The 17,699-nt window shown below is 45.3% G+C and overlaps 1 protein-coding gene across 1 annotated transcript; it reads left to right on the forward strand.

Moving 5' to 3' along the window:
• The first annotated feature begins 2,602 nt into the window (after nt 1–2,602).
• On the forward strand, nt 2,603–15,823 carry LOC124288173 (TBC1 domain family member 7-like). The gene is made up of 6 exons (XM_046724755.1): nt 2,603–2,874; nt 4,614–4,798; nt 5,073–5,213; nt 5,702–5,853; nt 11,754–11,883; nt 15,214–15,823. The coding sequence occupies exons 1-6, from the start codon at nt 2,688–2,690 to the stop codon at nt 15,331–15,333; spliced, it is 915 nt and encodes a 304-aa protein (XP_046580711.1). The 5' UTR covers nt 2,603–2,687; the 3' UTR covers nt 15,334–15,823.
• The last annotated feature ends 1,876 nt before the right edge of the window (nt 15,824–17,699 follow it).

Genomic DNA, 17,699 nt, shown 5'->3' on the forward strand with positions numbered 1-17,699 from the left:
TCGATCCGTTTACAAATCGGTGGACACGTACATATAGATAACCAAGTACACTACTCGTTCGTCTAATGGCAAATTCGCATATTTTGACAGCCGTAATAACAGCATGAGTCTCATCAGGGATTCCAACCCACCCGCTCAGAGTGAGACGCCTTTTCCCCGGCACGCAGAATCAGCGATCTTCTCACTCAGCCAACGTGGCTTCCACAAAAATTGGAAGTCTGACAACTGGTAGTCTGGACCACAGACTCTATTTATCCCTCTGACAACTGCAAATCTACAAAGTGGTCCAATGAAACATGATACATGTAACATATGATATACATGTATTTGGAATGTCACTTTACAGACTTGGACGGGTGATTTATAGTTAGTTCTACTTGATCACAACGAAACCCGTGAACATCCGGGTAAGAATTGGTCTTCAGCAACCCATGCTTGTCGTAAAGGCGACTAACGAGGTCGGGTGTCCAGGCTCGCCGACTGGGTTGACATACGTCATCGCATCCCAGTTACGTAGATCGATGCTGATGATGTCAGTCACTGGATTGTCTGGTCCAGACTCGAGTATTTATACACCGCCGTCATACAGCTGGAACATTGTACAGCCCCCGTGAGTACGATCAGCTTGTACAGCTCCGTAAATATGATCAGCTTGTACAGCTCCTGTATGTATACGTGATCAGCTTGTACAGCCCCCGTAAGTATGATCAGCCTGTACAGCCCCCGTAAGTATGATCAGTTTGTACAGCTCCTGTATGTATACGTGATCAGCTTGTACAGCTCCTCTAAGTACGATCAGTTTGTACCGTGCCTGTAAGTACGATCAGCTTGTTCAGTTCCTGTAAGTATAGGTGATCAGCTTGTTTAGCTCCTGTAAGTACGATCAGCTTGTACAGCGCCCGAAAGTATTCGTGATCATCTTGTACAGCGCCCGTAAGTACGATCAGTTTGTACAGCGCGTGTAAGTACGATCAGCTTGTACAGCTTTTGTAAGTATACGCGATCAGCTTGTACAGCGCCCGTAAGTATACGTTATCAGTTTGGACAGGGGCCGTAAGTACGATCAGCTTCTTCAGCGCCCGTAAGTATACGTTATCAGTTTGGACAGCGCCCGTGAGTACGATCAGCTTGTTCAGCTTTTGTAAGTATACGCGATCAGCTTGTTCAGCTCCTCTAAGCATGATCACTTTGTACAGCGCCTGTAAGTACGATCAGCTTGTAAAGCGCCCGTAAGTACACGTTATCAGTTTGGACAGCGCCCGTAAGTACGGTCAGCTTGTACAGCTCCCGTAAGTACACGTTATCAGTTTGGACAGCGCCCGTAAGTACGGTCAGCTTGTACAGCTCCCGTAAGTACACGTTATCAGTTTGGACAGCGCCCGTAAGTATGATCAGCTTGTTCAGCGCCCGTAAGTACACGTTATCAGTTTGGACAGCGCCCGTAAGTATGATCAGCTTGTTCAGCGCCCGTAAGTGTACGTACGACCGTGGGAATCTGGTGTGGACATGAGGAAGTGTCGTAACTGGCGTTTGGGTGTTAGTAAACCTTGTTACCTATTAAGATGGCCGTTCCGGATTGTCAGGGGTGATGTAAGCTCAAGTTACGCACTCGTAAAAACATTCAACCTTCGACATATCATCGCCATACTATTGAAAGTCCCTTAGTAATGTTAAATGTTTTGTGAACTGACATTTTGTCATGACTCGCTCTAGATTCAACAAGCCCGCCATCCCCCACACATCCATATATGGCCAGCCTCTTATTTCCCAACAAAGAAGATAAATTCTAAATCTTTGTTTTTGGTACGATCTATTTTCGTAGCGATATCAGTTTAGAATATATTCAGACACTGGAATTTGTTTCGGCATTAAGAGGTATTTCAATCAGTGAAGAAAATCGTTTTGAATTTGAGCTGTGAATTATAAGGGACCGTTCATAATTTATGCCTAAGTGATTTTATGGGGTGGGTAAGTGGGATGTGCGTGTCACCCATTTTGTTCTAGGGAGGTGTGTTTGTGTTTGTGTTTGTGTTTGTGTGTGTGTGTGTGTGTGTGTGTGTACTTTGTACTTAAATTATAGGGGGGGGGTCATTCACATATTGTACGTGCTTCTCCATAAAATTCATCATCATCATCACACACACGCACACATCCATAAATCATGAACGATCCCTATAGTAACTAGACAAAATATTTACTTCTTTCCTATAAAACACCCGTTCTTCCATTAAGTGAAAGTGTTACGACATATGTAACGTGTTATGCTTATACTTTGGATTAGAAACAAAATTAAAAACACCATGAGTTCTCCTGAAGCAACCACACCCGGGCTGAACACCTCATTTTGACGAAAAACGACACCTTCCGCATTAAACCACGCCGAAGTTTGGCACTTATAATAATTAATGAACAATCTTAGCGCTAAGGTGACCGTAACTCCCATACCTTAACATAGACTTAAGGTAGTCTTAGCGCTAAGGTTGTTTTGAACAACAGCACCCAGGCACCGACTGAAGCACTGACTCGGCTCCTGTCTAGCGTATATTGGTAATAGCGCACAACCAGATACGCGTATTAAGTGTGAAACCAGTTACGTTGTACTTCCGGTAGTTTCTGCCACACGAAGTTGATCAGCACTGTCAGATCAACTGTGTTTGAACTCGACACAAGAACTGACATTTCCCAGTATGACGGAGGAACGAAATTTTAGATCATGTTATTACGACAAGTGCGGATTTCGAGCTGTTGAGGAAAAGAAATCCATTGAAATCTTGTTGAAAGAGCAGCCGATGGATGTGGAAAAACTGTCCCAGTTTTGTCTCCGATTTCCAGTGCCCACTAAATACAGACATTATGTTTGGAAAATTCTCCTGGGTAAAGTTTCAAGCGATTTATAGTTTGTTAAATACTTTGTTAAAGTCAACAATGTTAAAACCTACATTGCCAACGGACCACATGTAGGACCTCATTGCAGCCCTCGGCTACCTGAAGAATAACCCTTGTGTTATTTAGGCCTTGCACGACACATCTGTGCTTTTGTGATGCATCATTTATTTTTATCCTTATATCCTTTCCTTCATTGATAAAATATCGCCCATCGTGGTTTTCGTGAAAACATCTTGTTGAGAAAGGTGTATCCAGATGTACAAACCAGGGCTCCAGATAAGGGCCGTATCGGCGTATGTACGGATAAAAAATATGCACGACACGATAGGAAATAATTTAGAAAACTTAGCAGATACGCACAACAGCAATGGTGTACGGTCTTAGAATCATTTACACACGTATTTATCTGAAAAGGTATTGTTTTATTGTTCATTGACCTGTTTACACAAGAGTAGCAATGTTGTGGTGCATATATGAAACACAAGATTACTGATACTCCATTAAATTCCATTCAGTACTCTCCTGATGTCTCCTGATGTTGAAAAATTATCTGGAGCCCTGCAAACTCATCTGATAATGATATTTTACAATTCTGTTTGATGTGTTGTGCATGTATATACTCAGAAGAGTTGCATGCAGTGAACTGATATAAAATATCCTTGCTGTTCATGACACGTTTTATGGATAACAACTTCTCTTTATTCTTTATCACTGTGCTAAATGACATTAAGAAATGATTTTTTACATCTGGGTGCAGTGGCGGATCCAGAGGGTGGTGGGTGGGGGTTGAAGGGGTTTTAACCCCTCTCTTGAAAATGACTAAAGACCACATTGAAGTTAATGTTTTGCATTGGCGGAGCCAAGGAGGGTTCAGGGGTTCGGACCCCCCTGAAAATGTCTGGATCCGCCTATGGGGTGCACTACAAACCGACTTGTTTAAAGTAGGAAACTCGTTCCAAAAAGCAACTGAACCTATGACAACAGTGATCCCCTTAACATAAGTTGTTCAAGCATAAACTCATCATATATACTACAGTACCAATGAAACCCACCAGTGATCTGCCTAAATATTAAACTGTGGTTAATGTTGAATGGTTTGAGGCTTTTTTTCAATATGGCCACTATGTCAGGCATATAAAAAAATTATTTTGTGGCAATTTCTCTGCCATTTTTATGCAAAATGTAATGAAATATGGGATTTGCATTTGCAGTTAAAAATCTTATATGTTTTTTGATAAAATTCTCTCAAAATGAATTTATATGTCACAGGGGCTCGTAATGCTAAAAACTGCTATCATGGTTTACACTGTCACTAACAGGGTCTTAGTACTATATAAAAAAAGCCTCATCAAGGTACAGTACTATATGAAAGGATATATATAGTACTAGGACCCCATTTGTGACAGTATATACCTTGATGGCAGTTTTTAGCATTACAAGCCCATGTGAACGTCTCTGTTGAAATTGCTGACTGAAGGAGCTCAATTCTAACATGTTCTTCTTTTCATGGCGTACCTTCTAAATCATTTCTTTCTTTTTATTTGGTATGTATGCTGAAAATACTTGAATATCAATTCTGACTGGGACTTTTGTTTTGTGGTAATTGTTTTTGGAGATTTTTACCTACCGCTGACTTAGTGTCGAGATGAGCCTCAGTACACCAGCCCCATTTCAAGCATTGTTTATATGTTGTTATTCAGACATTGTCAGTGTTTTGTTGTCTATAGGCGTGTTGCCCTCCCACCAGCCGTCCCACACATATGTCAGTCAGCAACACCGGGCCATGTACCAGGATGGACTCCACTGTCTCACGGTGCTGCGCAGAGTGAACGAGGACACACCCACTGAAGAAGTCTTTCTTAAACTGTATCTTTTAGAAGAAGGAAACCTGCCATTTGAGGAAAAAAATCTGGTATGCATCAAAAGTAGGAGAAATTTATTTATTTGTTTGTTTGTTTGTTTATTTATTTATTTTATTTATTTATTTATTTATTTATATTATTTATCATCCATCCATCCATCCATTTTAAAGTCACACTGTAGCATTCGATCAACTATGTCTGGAAACCATCTGAGGCCATTCCCTGGCTTCAACTTGTTTGATTTTGTTTTGCTGTCATGATTTTTTTTGATGATGTGTTGTAACCATGGTAACCGTGTCACTGAGATAGCTATGTTTTGTGCAGTACTCAGATCCAGCATATGTTGCGTTCATGTTGATGGCCGGTGCTGTTAGTAACGTTGCTGATGCTGACATCGACAGATACTGGATCACATCCCGCTTCTACAGATACTTCCTCAAGTTCAGCGAAAATCTTCCTCTCATGGTGAGCTTGTTAACTTCTTGTGCAGCAGCATATGTCACATCCTCGATAATCTCCAGGGTATACGTTACGATCACTATATAGTGGAGAGTGATCGTAACGAACGCATACCCTGGAGATTATATATAGGGAGAGTGATCGTAACGTATACCCTGGAGATTATATAGTGGAGAGTGATCGTAACGTATACCCTGGAGATTATATAGTGGAGAGTGATCGTAACGTATACCCTGGAGATTATATAGTGGAGAGTGATCGTAACGTATACCCTGGAGATTATCGAGGATGCATATGTCACTGACTTTATTACTCTTTCATGTTCATGTGTATTCCTCTTGTCACAAACTTTAAGCACTGCATTAACCATCCTCTGTCTGACACAGTTTTGTTTTCTACAATCATTCCCTCTGTCTGACACAGTTTTGTTTTCTACAATCATTCCCTCTGTCTGACACAGTCTTGTTTATTACAATGATTCCTTGTTCCTCCAGCCGGAGAAGACCGTCCTCTGCCTGAAGAAGGAAGATGTTGACAAGAAGCTGCTCCTTCATCTGCAGGAGAACAACGTACTGAGTTCTCTCCCTTTGATGGACTGGTTCAGGTGCTGTTTTGCAGGTGTTCTACCGGACATTTCATTTGAAAGGTAAATACTAACCTCCTTACAAGTACATACAGGCCTTGACTGATTGGTAACATTTGTCTCTGGAAGAAATTCCTTGTCTTTGGTGAATACTTACCGTGTCTAATGTCACAACACTTCTTGTCTCAGGTAAATGCTACCCTTGTCTCAGATAAATGCTCACCTTGTCTCAGGTAGATGCTCACCTTGTCTCAGGTAAATACCTTATGTAATTCCTGTAGAGAACACCATGTTACTGTGGTGAGATGGATGCACTATTGGCATCAGTGTTCACTAACAGCTTTCTACATCGTATAACAGTGTTGTGTGTGAGGTAACATAGCAGCGTCTCTGTCTACAGGGTGTGGGACAAGGTGCTGGGCAGTGTTGTGTGTGAGGTAACATAGCAACGTCTCTGTCTACAGGGTGTGGTACAAGGTGCTGGTCAGTGTTGTGTGTGAGGTAACATAGCCAGCCGTCTCTGTCTGCAGGGTGTGGGACAAGGTGCTGGTCAGTGTTGTATGTGAGGTAACATAGCCACGTCTCTGTCTACAGGGTGTGGGACAAGGTTCTGGTCAGTGTTGTGTGTGAGGTAACATAGCAACGTCTCTGTCTACAGGGTGTGGGACAAGGTGCTGGTCAGTGTTGTGTGTGAGGTAACATAGCAACGTCTCTGTCTACAGGGTGTGGGACAAGGTGCTGGTCAGTGTTGTGTGTGAGGTAACATAGCAACGTCTCTGTCTACAGGGTGTGGGACAAGGTGCTGGTCAGTGTTGTGTGTGAGGTAACATAGCAACGCCTCTGTCTACAGGGTGTGGGACAAGGTGCTGGGCAGTGTTGTGTGTGAGGTAACATAGCAACGCTGGGCAGTCTCTGTCTACAGGGTGTGGGACAAGGTGCTGGTCAGTGTTGTGTGTGAGGTAACATAGCCACGTCTCTCTACAGTCTACAGGGTGTGGTACAAGGTGCTGGGACAGTGTTGTGTGTGAGGTAACATAGCAACGCGTCTCTGTCTACAGGGTGTGGGACAAGGTGCTGGGCAGTGTTGTGTGTGAGGTAACATAGCCACGTCTCTGTCTACAGGGTGTGGGACAAGGTGCTGGGCAGTGTTGTGTGTGTGTGAGGTAACATAGCCACGTCTCTGTCTACAGGGTGTGGGACAAGGTGCTGGTCAGTGTTGTGTGTGAGGTAACATAGCCACGCGTCTCTGTCTACAGGGTGTGGGACAAGGTGCTGGGCAGTGTTGTGTGTGAGGTAACATAGCAACGCCTCTGTCTACAGGGTGTGGGACAAGGTGCTGGGCAGTGTTGTGTGTGAGGTAACATAGCAAGCGTCTCTGTCTACAGGGTGTGGGACAAGGTGCTGGTCAGTGTTGTGTGTGAGGTAACATAGCCACGCCTCTGTCTACAGGGTGTGGGACAAGGTGCTGGTCAGTGTTGTGTGTGAGGTAACATAGCCACGCCTCTGTCTACAGGGTGTGGGACAAGGTGCTGGTCAGTGTTGTGTGTGAGGTAACATAGCAACGTCTCTGTCTACAGGGTGTGGGACAAGGTGCTGGTCAGTGTGTGTGTGAGGTAACATAGCTGGGCAGTGTTACAGGGTGGGACAAGGTGCTGGTCAGTGTTGTGTGTGAGGTAACATAGCGTCTCTGTCTACAGGGTGTGGGACAAGGTGCTGGGCAGTGTTGTGTGTGAGGTAACATAGCAACGTCTCTGTCTACAGGGTGTGGGACAAGGTGCTGGTCAGTGTTGTGTGTGAGGTAACATAGCAACGTCTCTGTCTACAGGGTGTGGGACAAGGTGCTGGTCAGTGTTGTGTGTGAGGTAACATAGCAACGCCTCTGTCTACAGGGTGTGTGTGAGGTACAAGGTGCTGGGCAGGTGTTGTGTGTGAGGAGGTAATAGCAACGCCTCTGTCTGTCTACAGGGTGTGGGACAAGGTGCTGGGCAGTGTTGTGTGTGAGGTAACATAGCAACGTCTCTGTCTACAGGGTGTGGGACAAGGTGCTGGTCAGTGTTGTGTGTGAGGTAACATAGCAACGTCTCTGTCTACAGGGTGTGGGACAAGGTGCTGGGCAGTGTTGTGTGTGAGGTAACATAGCCACGTCTCTGTCTACAGGGTGTGGGACAAGGTGCTGGTCAGTGTTGTGTGTGAGGTAACATAGCAACGTCTCTGTCTACAGGGTGTGGGACAAGGTGCTGGGCAGTGTTGTGTGTGAGGTAACATAGCAACGTCTCTGTCTACAGGGTGTGGGACAAGGTGCTGGGCAGTGTTGTGTGTGAGGTAACATAGCCACGCGTCTCTGTCTACAGGGTGTGGGACAAGGTGCTGGTCAGTGTTGTGTGTGAGGTAACATAGCAACGTCTCTGTCTACAGGGTGTGGGACAAGGTGCTGGGCAGTGTTGTGTGTGAGGTAACATAGCCACGTCTCTGTCTACAGGGTGTGGGACAAGGTGCTGGGCAGTGTTGTGTGTGAGGTAACATAGCCACGCTCTGTCTACAGGGTGTGGGACAAGGTTCTGGTCAGTGTTGTGTGTGAGGTAACATAGCCACGTCTCTGTCTACAGGGTGTGGGACAAGGTGCTGGGCAGTGTTGTGTGTGAGGTAACATAGCAACGTCTCTGTCTACAGGGTGTGGGACAAGGTGCTGGGCAGTGTGTGTGTGTGAGGTAACATAGCAACGCCTCTGTCTACAGGGTGTGGGACAAGGTGCTGGGCAGTGTTGTGTGTGAGGTAACATAGCCAAGCGTCTCTGTCTACAGGGTGTGGGACAAGGTGCTGGTCAGTGTTGTGTGTGAGGTAACATAGCCACGTCTCTGTCTACAGGGTGTGGGACAAGGTGCTGGTCAGTGTTGTGTGTGAGGTAACATAGCCACGCCTCTGTCTACAGGGTGTGGGACAAGGTGCTGGGCAAGTGTTGTGTGTGAGGTAACATAGCCAGCGTCTCTGTCTACAGGGTGTGGACAAGGTGCTGGGCAGTGTTGTGTGTGAGGTAACATAGCCATCTCTGTCTACAGGGTGTGGGACAAGGTGCTGGTCAGTGTTGTGTGTGAGGTAACATAGCAACGTCTCTGTCTACAGGGTGTGGGACAAGGTGCTGGGCAGTGTTGTGTGTGAGGTAACATAGCCAACGTCTCTGTCTACAGGGTGTGGGACAAGGTGCTGGTCAGTGTTGTGTGTGAGGTAACATAGCAACGTCTCTGTCTACAGGGTGTGGGACAAGGTGCTGGTCAGTGTTGTGTGTGAGGTAACATAGCAACGTCTCTGTCTACAGGGTGTGGTACAAGGTGCTGGTCAGTGTTGTGTGTGAGGTAACATAGCCACGCTCTCTGTCTGGGCAGTGTTGTGTGAGAGGTACAAGGTGCTGGGCAGTGTTGTGTGTGAGGTAACATAGCAACGTCTGTCTACAGGGTGTGGGACAAGGTGCTGGGCAGTGTTGTGTGTGAGGTAACATAGCAACGCGTCTCTGTCTACAGGGTGTGGGACAAGGTTCTGGTCAGTGTTGTGTGAGAGGTAACATAGCAACGCCCTCTGTCTACAGGGGTGTGGACAAGGTTGGTCAGTGTTGTGTGTGAGGTAACATAGCAACGTCTCTGTCTACAGGGTGTGGGACAAGGTGCTGGTCAGTGTTGTGTGTGAGGTAACATAGCCACGTCTCTGTCTACAAGGTGCTGGGCAGTGTTGTGTGTGAGGTAACATAGCCACGTCTCTGTCTACAGGGTGTGGGACAAGGTGCTGGTCAGTGTTGTGAGAGGTAACATAGTCTACAGGGTGTGGGACAGGTGCTGGACAGTGTTGTGTGAGAGGTAACTGTCTACAGGGTGTGGGACAAGGTGCTGGTCAGTGTTGTGTGTGAGGTAACATAGCCACGTCTCTGTCTACAGGGTGTGGGACAAGGTGCTGGTCAGTGTTGTGTGTGAGGTAACATAGCCACGTCTCTGTCTACAGGGTGTGGGACAAGGTTCTGGTCAGTGTTGTGTGTGAGGTAACATAGCCACGTCTCTGTCTACAGGGTGTGGGACAAGGTGCAAGGTGCTGGTCAGTGTTGTGTGTGAGGTAACATAGCCACGTCTCTGTCTACAGGGTGTGGGACAAGGTGCTGGGCAGTGTTGTGTGTGAGGTAACATAGCCACGTCTCTGTCTACAGGGTGTGGGACAAGGTGCTGGTCAGTGTTGTGTGAGAACATAACATAGCGTCAAGGTGCTCTGTCTACAGGGTGTGGGACAAGGTGCTGAGGCAGTGTTGTGTGTGAGGTAACATAGCCACGCCTCTGTCCACTGTGGGACAAGGTGCTGGGCAGTGTTGTGTGGTAACATAAGGTCTACAGGGTGTGGGACAACGTGCTGGGCAGTGTTGTGTGAGGTAACATAGCAACGTCTCTGTCTACAGGGTGTGGGACATAGCATAGCAACGTCTCTGTCTACAGGGTGTGGTACAAGGTGCTGGTCAGTGTTGTGTGTGAGGTAACATAGCAACGTCTCTGTCTACAGGGTGTGGGACAAGGTGCTGGTCAGTGTTGTGTGTGAGGTAACATAGCCACGTCTCTGTCTACAGGGTGTGGGACAAGGTGCTGGGCAGTGTTGTGTGTGAGGTAACATAGCCACGTCTCTGTCTACAGGGTGTGGGACAAGGTGCTGGTCAGTGTTGTGTGTGAGGTAACATAGCAACGTCTCTGTCTACAGGGTGTGGGACAAGGTGCTGGTCAGTGTTGTGTGTGAGGTAACATAGCCACGTCTCTGTCTACAGGGTGTGGGACAAGGTGCTGGTCAGTGTTGTGTGTGAGGTAACATAGCCACGTCTCTGTCTACAGGGTGTGGGACAAGGTGCTGGTCAGTGTTGTGTGTGAGGTAACATAGCAACGCGTCTCTGTCTACAGGGTGTGGGACAAGGTGCTGGTCAGTGTTGTGTGTGAGGTAACATAGCGTCTCTGTCTAACGTCTCTGTCTACAGGGTGTGGGACAAGGTGCTGGTCAGTGTTGTATGTGAGGTAACATAGCAACGTCTCTGTCTACAGGGGGTGTGGGACAAGGTGCTGGTCAGTGTTGTGTGTGAGGTAACATAGCAACGTCTCTGTCTACAGGGTGTGGGACAAGGTGCTGGGCAGTGTTGTGTGTGAGGTAGTAACATAGCATAGCGTCTCTGTCTACAGGGTGTGGGACAATGTTCTGTGTGTTGTGTGTGAGGTAACATAGGCCTCAGTGTTGTGTGTTGAGGAGGTAACATAGCAACGTCTCTGTCTACAGGGTGTGGGACAAGGTGCTGGTCAGTGTTGTGTGTGAGGTAACATAGCAACGTCTCTGTCTACAGGGTGTGGGACAAGGTGCTGGGCAGTGTTGTGTGTGAGGTAACATAGCAACGTCTCTGTCTACAGGGTGTGGGACAAGGTGCTGGTCAGTGTTGTGTGTGAGGTAACATAGCAACGTCTCTGTCTACAGGGTGTGGGACAAGGTGCTGGTCAGTGTTGTGTGTGAGGTAACATAGCAACGTCTCTGTCTACAGGGTGTGGGACAAGGTGCTGGTCAGTGTTGTGTGTGAGGTAACATAGCCACGTCTCTGTCTACAGGGTGTGGGACAAGGTGCTGGTCAGTGTTGTGTGTGAGGTAACATAGCAACGTCTCTGTCTACAGGGTGTGGGACAAGGTTCTGGTCAGTGTTGTGTGTGAGGTAACATAGCAACAACAGGTTTTGGCCAGTGTTGTGTGTGAGGTAACATAGCAACGTCTCTGTCTAGGGTGTGGGACAAGGTGCTGGTCAGTGTTGTGTGTGAGGTAACATAGCCACGTCTCTGTCTACAGGGTGTGGGACAAGGTGCTGGGCAGTGTTGTGTGTGAGGTAACATAGCAACGTCTCTGTCTACAGGGTGTGGGACAAGGTGCTGGGCAGTGTTGTGTGTGAGGTAACATAGCAACGTCTCTGTCTACAGGGTGTGGGACAAGGTGCTGGGGGGATCCCCATCGATCCTGGTGTTTGTAGCAGTCGCCATTTTCCTCACCTTCAGACGACCTCTTCTGAGTATGAACACTACAGATGAAATGGTCGCCTATCTTAGGAAGGTACGTTGTCATGTTGTTATGTGCGATATGGTCACGTATGAGAACGATAAATTACCCTTTGAGATATTGATATACAGGGCTCCAGATAATTTTTCAAGATCAGGAGTACGTACTCTTTATATTTTCAACGTTGGAGTACTGGAAAACCTTAAGAGTATATTTAGAGTACTGAATGGAATTTAATGGAGTATCAGTAATCTTGTGTTTTGTTTCATATATGCACCACAACATTGCTACTCTTGTGTAAACAGGTCAATAAACAATAAAATAATACTTTTTCAGATCAATATGTCTGTAAATGATTCTAAGACCATACACCATTGTTGTATCTGCTACGTTTCCTAAATTATTTCCTACCATTGTCATGTGAGAGTGGTCAACATCTCCGGAAGGTAGGTTGTCATGTGAGATATGGTCATGTATCTCTGGAGGATGGGTTGTCATGTGAGATATGGTCACGTATCTCTGGAGGATGGGTTGTCATGTGAGATATGGTAACTTATCTCTGGAGGATGGGTTGACATGTGAGATATGGTCATGTATCTCTGGAGGATGGGTTGTCATGTGAGATATGGTCATGTATCTCTGGAGGATGGGTTGTCATGTGAGATATGGTCACGTATCTCTGGAGGATGGGTTTTCATGTGAGATATGGTAACTTATCTCTGGAGGATGGGTTGTCATGTGAGATATGGTCATGTATCTCTGGAGGATGGGTTGACATGTGAGATATGGTCACTTATCTCTGAAGATGGGTTTTCATGTGAGATATGGTCATGTATCTCTGGAGGATGGGTTGTCATGTGAGATATGGTCACGTATCTCTGGAGGATGGGTTGTCATGTGAGATATGGTCATGTATCTCTGGAGGATGGGTTGTCATGTGAGATATGGTCACTTATAACTGAAGGATGGGTTGTCATGTGAGATATGGTCACTTATCTCCTGAAGATGGGTTTTCATGTGAGATATGGTAACTTATCTCTGGAGGATGGGTTGTCATGTGAGATATGGTCATGTATCTCTGGAGGATGGGTTGTCATGTGAGATATGGTCACGTATCTCCTGAAGATGGGTTGTCATGTGAGATATGGTCATGTATCTCTGGAGGATGGGTTGTCATGTGAGATATGGTCACTTATAACTGAAGGATGGGTTTTCATGTGAGATATGGTCACTTATCTCTGGAGGATGGGTTTTCATGTGAGATATGGTAACTTATCTCTGGAGGATGGGTTGACATGTGAGATATGGTCACTTATCTCTGAAGGATGGGTTGTCATGTGAGATATGGTAACTTATCTCTGGAGGATGGGTTTTCATGTGAGATATGGTCACTAATAACTGAAGGATGGGTTGTCATGTGAGATATGGTAACTTATCTCTGGAGGATGGGTTGTCATGTGAGATATGGTCACTTATCTCTGGAGGATGGGTTTTCATGTGAGATATGGTCACTTATCTCTGGAAGTATGGGTTGTCATGTGAGATATGGTCACTTATAACTGAAGGATGGGTTGTCATGTGAGATATGGTCACTTATCTCCAGAAGATGGGTTTTCATGTGAGATATGGTAACTTATTTCTGGAGGATGGGTTGACATGTGAGATATGGTCACTTATAACTGAAGGATGGGTTGTCATGTGAGATATGGTCATGTATCTCCTGAAGATGTGTTGTCATGTGAGATATGGTCACGTATCTCTGGAGGATGGGTTTTCATGTGAGATATGGTCATGTATCTCCTGAAGATGGGTTTTCATGTGAGATATGGTAACTTTTCTCTGGAGGATGGGTTTTCATGTGAGATATGGTCATGTATCTCCTGAAGATGTGTTGTCATGTGAGATATGGTCACGTATCTCTGGAGGATGGGTTGTCATGTGAGATATGGTCATGTATCTCTGGAGGATGGGTTGTCATGTGAGATATGGTCACGTGTCTCTGGAGGATGGGTTGACATGTGAGATATGGTCACTTATCTCCTGAAGATGGGTTTTCATGTGAGATATGGTCATGTATCTCTGGAGGATGGGTTGTCATGTGAGATATGGTCACTTATAACTGAAGGATGGGTTTTCATGTGAGATATGGTCACTTATCTCCTGAAGATGGGTTGTCATGTGAGATATGGTCATGTATCTCTGGAGGATGGGTTGTCATGTGAGATATGGTCACGTATCTCTGGAGGATGGGTTTTCATGTGAGATATGGTCATGTATCTCTGGAGGATGGGTTGTCATGTGAGATATGGTCACTTATAACTGAAGGATGGGTTTTCATGTGAGATATGGTCACTTATCTCCTGAAGATGGGTTTTCATGTGAGATATGGTAACTTATTTCTGGAGGATGGGTTGTCATGTGAGATATGGTCATGTATCTCTGGAGGATGGGTTGACATGTGAGATATGGTCACGTATCTCCTGAAGATGGGTTTTCATGTGAGATATGGTCATGTATCTCTGGAGGATGGGTTGTCATGTGAGATATGGTCACTTATAACTGTCATGAAGGATGGTAACTTATCATGTGAGATATGGTCACTATCTCCTGAAGATGGATGTTTTCATGTGAGATATGGTAACTTATTTCTGGAGGATGGGTTGACATGTGAGATATGGTCACTTATAACTGAAGGATGGGTTGTCATGTGAGATATGGTGACTTATCTCTGGAGGATGGGTTTTCATGAGATATGGTCACTATATAACTGAAGGATGGGTTGTCATGTGAGATATGGTAACTTATCTCTGGAGGATGGGTTGTCATGTGGAGATATGGTGACTTATCTCTGGAGGATGGATTAAGGACCCAGGACCCGTGGATCAGCAGTGGATGGAAGGATCCGGTATGGATCCGGTGGACCAGTGAAACGGACCCAGACCCAGGATCAGCAGGAGCCGGAAAGGATCTTGCAGTGGATCTGCAGTGGAAGGATCTGAGCCGGAAGGAGCCGGACCGTGGATCCCGTGGTGGTATGACCGGACCTGCAGTGGCAGGGACCCAGGAAGGATCTGGTATGGATCAGGACCCAGAGAAGGATCCAGTGGAAAAGGATCCCAGCAGTGGATGAGCAGTGGCACAGGATCCCAGCAGTGGATCAGCAGTGAACAGACCAGTGGAAGGATCAGCAGGATCTGCAGTGATCCAGAAGCCCAGGATCTCAGGAAGGATCTCAGCCAGGATCAGCAGTGAGATCTGGAAGGACTCAGTATGGATCTCAGGAAGGACCAGTGGACCCAGTGGATTCAGGTAGGAAGAAAGGGATCTGCATGGATCAGTGGATTCAGGAAAGGAAGGATCCAATGTTTGTTTTATCCCATGTAGATCCCTGAGGACTGTGGTGACAAGCTTGTGAGTGATGCTGTCGAGTTGTGGCAGAAACATGGATTCCATATGATGCAGCCCAAGTCTGACTCCCCTGTCCATGACAAGACTGGAACCTGATGGGTGGGCCGTCCTCAGCCTGTAACTGTCTACATCTACCTGTGTCTGCCTTGTGTCACCCCCATCTGTCACATCTCATCTCTCCATCCAGGTGCACAGGTACACCAGATTATTCAAGATATACAACTGGTGTGATTCAAGATATATGCCTGATGTGAATCAAGATATACACCAGGTTTAATTCAAGATATATCAGCTGCTGTTTGCTTCCACCGGTCTATCATGTGATTGTTGATATATCAATATGAGTCGATGCACTCAGGAAGGTATGGTCCTGTGAGGAACCATCTGGCTGCCACAACTGGCTTCCTGTCCAAGCTGACTGGGGATTGGATGGCCATCACCACCTGGTTGTTGGTGAAGCCGATCGGCCTGACCTGTTTGTCATGGACTGACAGACACACAATTGGAAAAGTGCAGAGTGTGTCGCAAAAGTACATTCATTCAAATTAAGTTATGATGCTCAAATTAAAACTTATTTTCCTTTTCACCACTGACATTTGGTGCAATGGATGGAGAGAGAGAGAGAGAGAGAGAGAGAGAGAGAGAGAGAGAGAGAGAGAGAGAGAGAGAGAGAGAGAGAGAGAGAGAGAGAGAGAGAGAGAGAGAGAGAGAGAGAGAGAGAGAGAGAGAGAGAGAGAGAGAGATTAATGATTTCCTTTATAGAGTACATGAAATATCTGTCTGTAACTGTGTGTTGTCGGCATACTGTTCAGTATAGCACTGCATGCCTAGACGCCGCTAGTGGGTGGTTGAGGTGGACATTGTACCATTCAGCCCTGGGCAGCACATTCACTGTATTGTTGACTAATGGCCTTTACTTGTAGTGGGGCATCTAAGTGGTCTTTGGTTGCAACACTGTTGGCTGATATCTTTTCTCATCAAATATGGATACTCTTTTGATATATTTTCTGATGGTGAATTTATAAGAAGCTAAACCATTTTATGAATGGCCCCGAATATGCTTCTTATCAAATTGATGTTAAGTGTTTCAATCCAATTTTCAAAAGATCTGCTGTGTTAAAAGTTCACTTTCAACAGTTTGAATAATTTGTGTGAAATTGAATTCAGTGAAGTATGTCATGAGTGAAAAGTGGGCTGAGTATGTGGCCTCAAGGTTGCCATTGTGTATTTACAAATATAATACATACAGATTACAACACGAGTGGGTGGTGAATATTCCAACTGAATATTTTTAAATGTTTTGATTTATTCACGACTGCAAGCCAGTGAATGATTCAAAACGTTTAAAATGTATTGAGTTGGAATATTTGCCATATTCAACATCCACGAGTTTTGCGATCTATTTATTACACACGGCACAGGAATAGTGTGATCCATTATGACAAATCAAGCAGACGATGTTAACACAATGAAAGGGAGATAACTCTGTCATGACTACTTTACGGATGAAAATAAACAATTAAAAATGGATCCACCTATGTAATGTTAATTTATGATATCGAAGTAGCGAAAGAAAGTTGGGCATTGTGATGCCACTGTCGTTTGAATTATCTAGTTAAGTTACACAACACTCATTGGATAACTTTCAACTGGTTACACAACACCTGTTTCAAATAGCCAAAATTATCTTATAAAGATATTCAGAACATGTGTGTAATAAAGATCTTTATGTCCACCACAGCAGCTATACTGGAAAGTCTCTGCTCAGTAAGTCCCCTGAACAGGAGTTGAACTAGGGCGTTGATGTTACTCCCTATAATCCCATCAAATCATCAGATTTAAGTGTTAGTTGTGAGTCATCAGTAATTAGGAAGTAAATACTGGAATATCAGTACTGACTGCAACTTCAGTCACTCGGTTGGATAGATATCTTATGGCAGTTAAGTTTTTGTTGGAATTGTTACATAGTTGGTCGTTTTAGTAGCGTTTTGAAATGTACATTTATCTAGAGATCTAGAAGCCGTTCAGGTGGAGGAACGGAAGGATGGTCCTCAAACCTTCTTCGAAGACCCCATGAGCGCCAGTATCGCATGCACGCTTCGATATTGATGGACAAGACTGAAACTTGCCATTTATTGATGGGTTTAGGGGAATGTTTAAATAAAGACGAACAGTTTTCCTCAAACAACCAACACCCATGTGTTATCACTACCATGCACTATCATACTGTAGTTGACAGAAAAAAGTCCTGACACTAACTGTTGGTCTCTACCTCGTCCAGGAGCAGAACATCCAGTTCAGCTTCAGATGGTGCACAAAGTCACCCTGAGAACATCTGTAATATCATGGTAGCAGATCATATGAAACATCCTCGGTGAAATAGAATAAATTTTTTGACCGAGACCACGTCAATTACACAAGAGCAGAACATAAAAGAAGACAGGCGTTACTCCTGAATTACG

Source organism: Haliotis rubra, unplaced genomic scaffold (genome assembly GCF_003918875.1).
Source record: "Haliotis rubra isolate DU_JTF1 unplaced genomic scaffold, ASM391887v1 Scf413, whole genome shotgun sequence".
Taxonomy (NCBI): Eukaryota; Metazoa; Mollusca; class Gastropoda; order Lepetellida; family Haliotidae; genus Haliotis; species Haliotis rubra.

What these genes read in the sequence shown, in the direction of transcription:
- LOC124288173 (XM_046724755.1), top strand. Translation starts at nt 2,688, where the DNA reads ATGACGGAGGAACGAAATTTTAGATCATGTTATTACGACAAGTGCGGA. An exon ending in CATTTGAGGAAAAAAATCTG is followed by an intron (nt 4,799 to 5,072) that starts GTATGCATCAAA and finishes TGTTTTGTGCAG; the next exon opens with TACTCAGATCCAGCATATGT. An exon ending in CCGGACATTTCATTTGAAAG is followed by an intron (nt 5,854 to 11,753) that starts GTAAATACTAAC and finishes CTCTGTCTACAG; the next exon opens with GGTGTGGGACAAGGTGCTGG.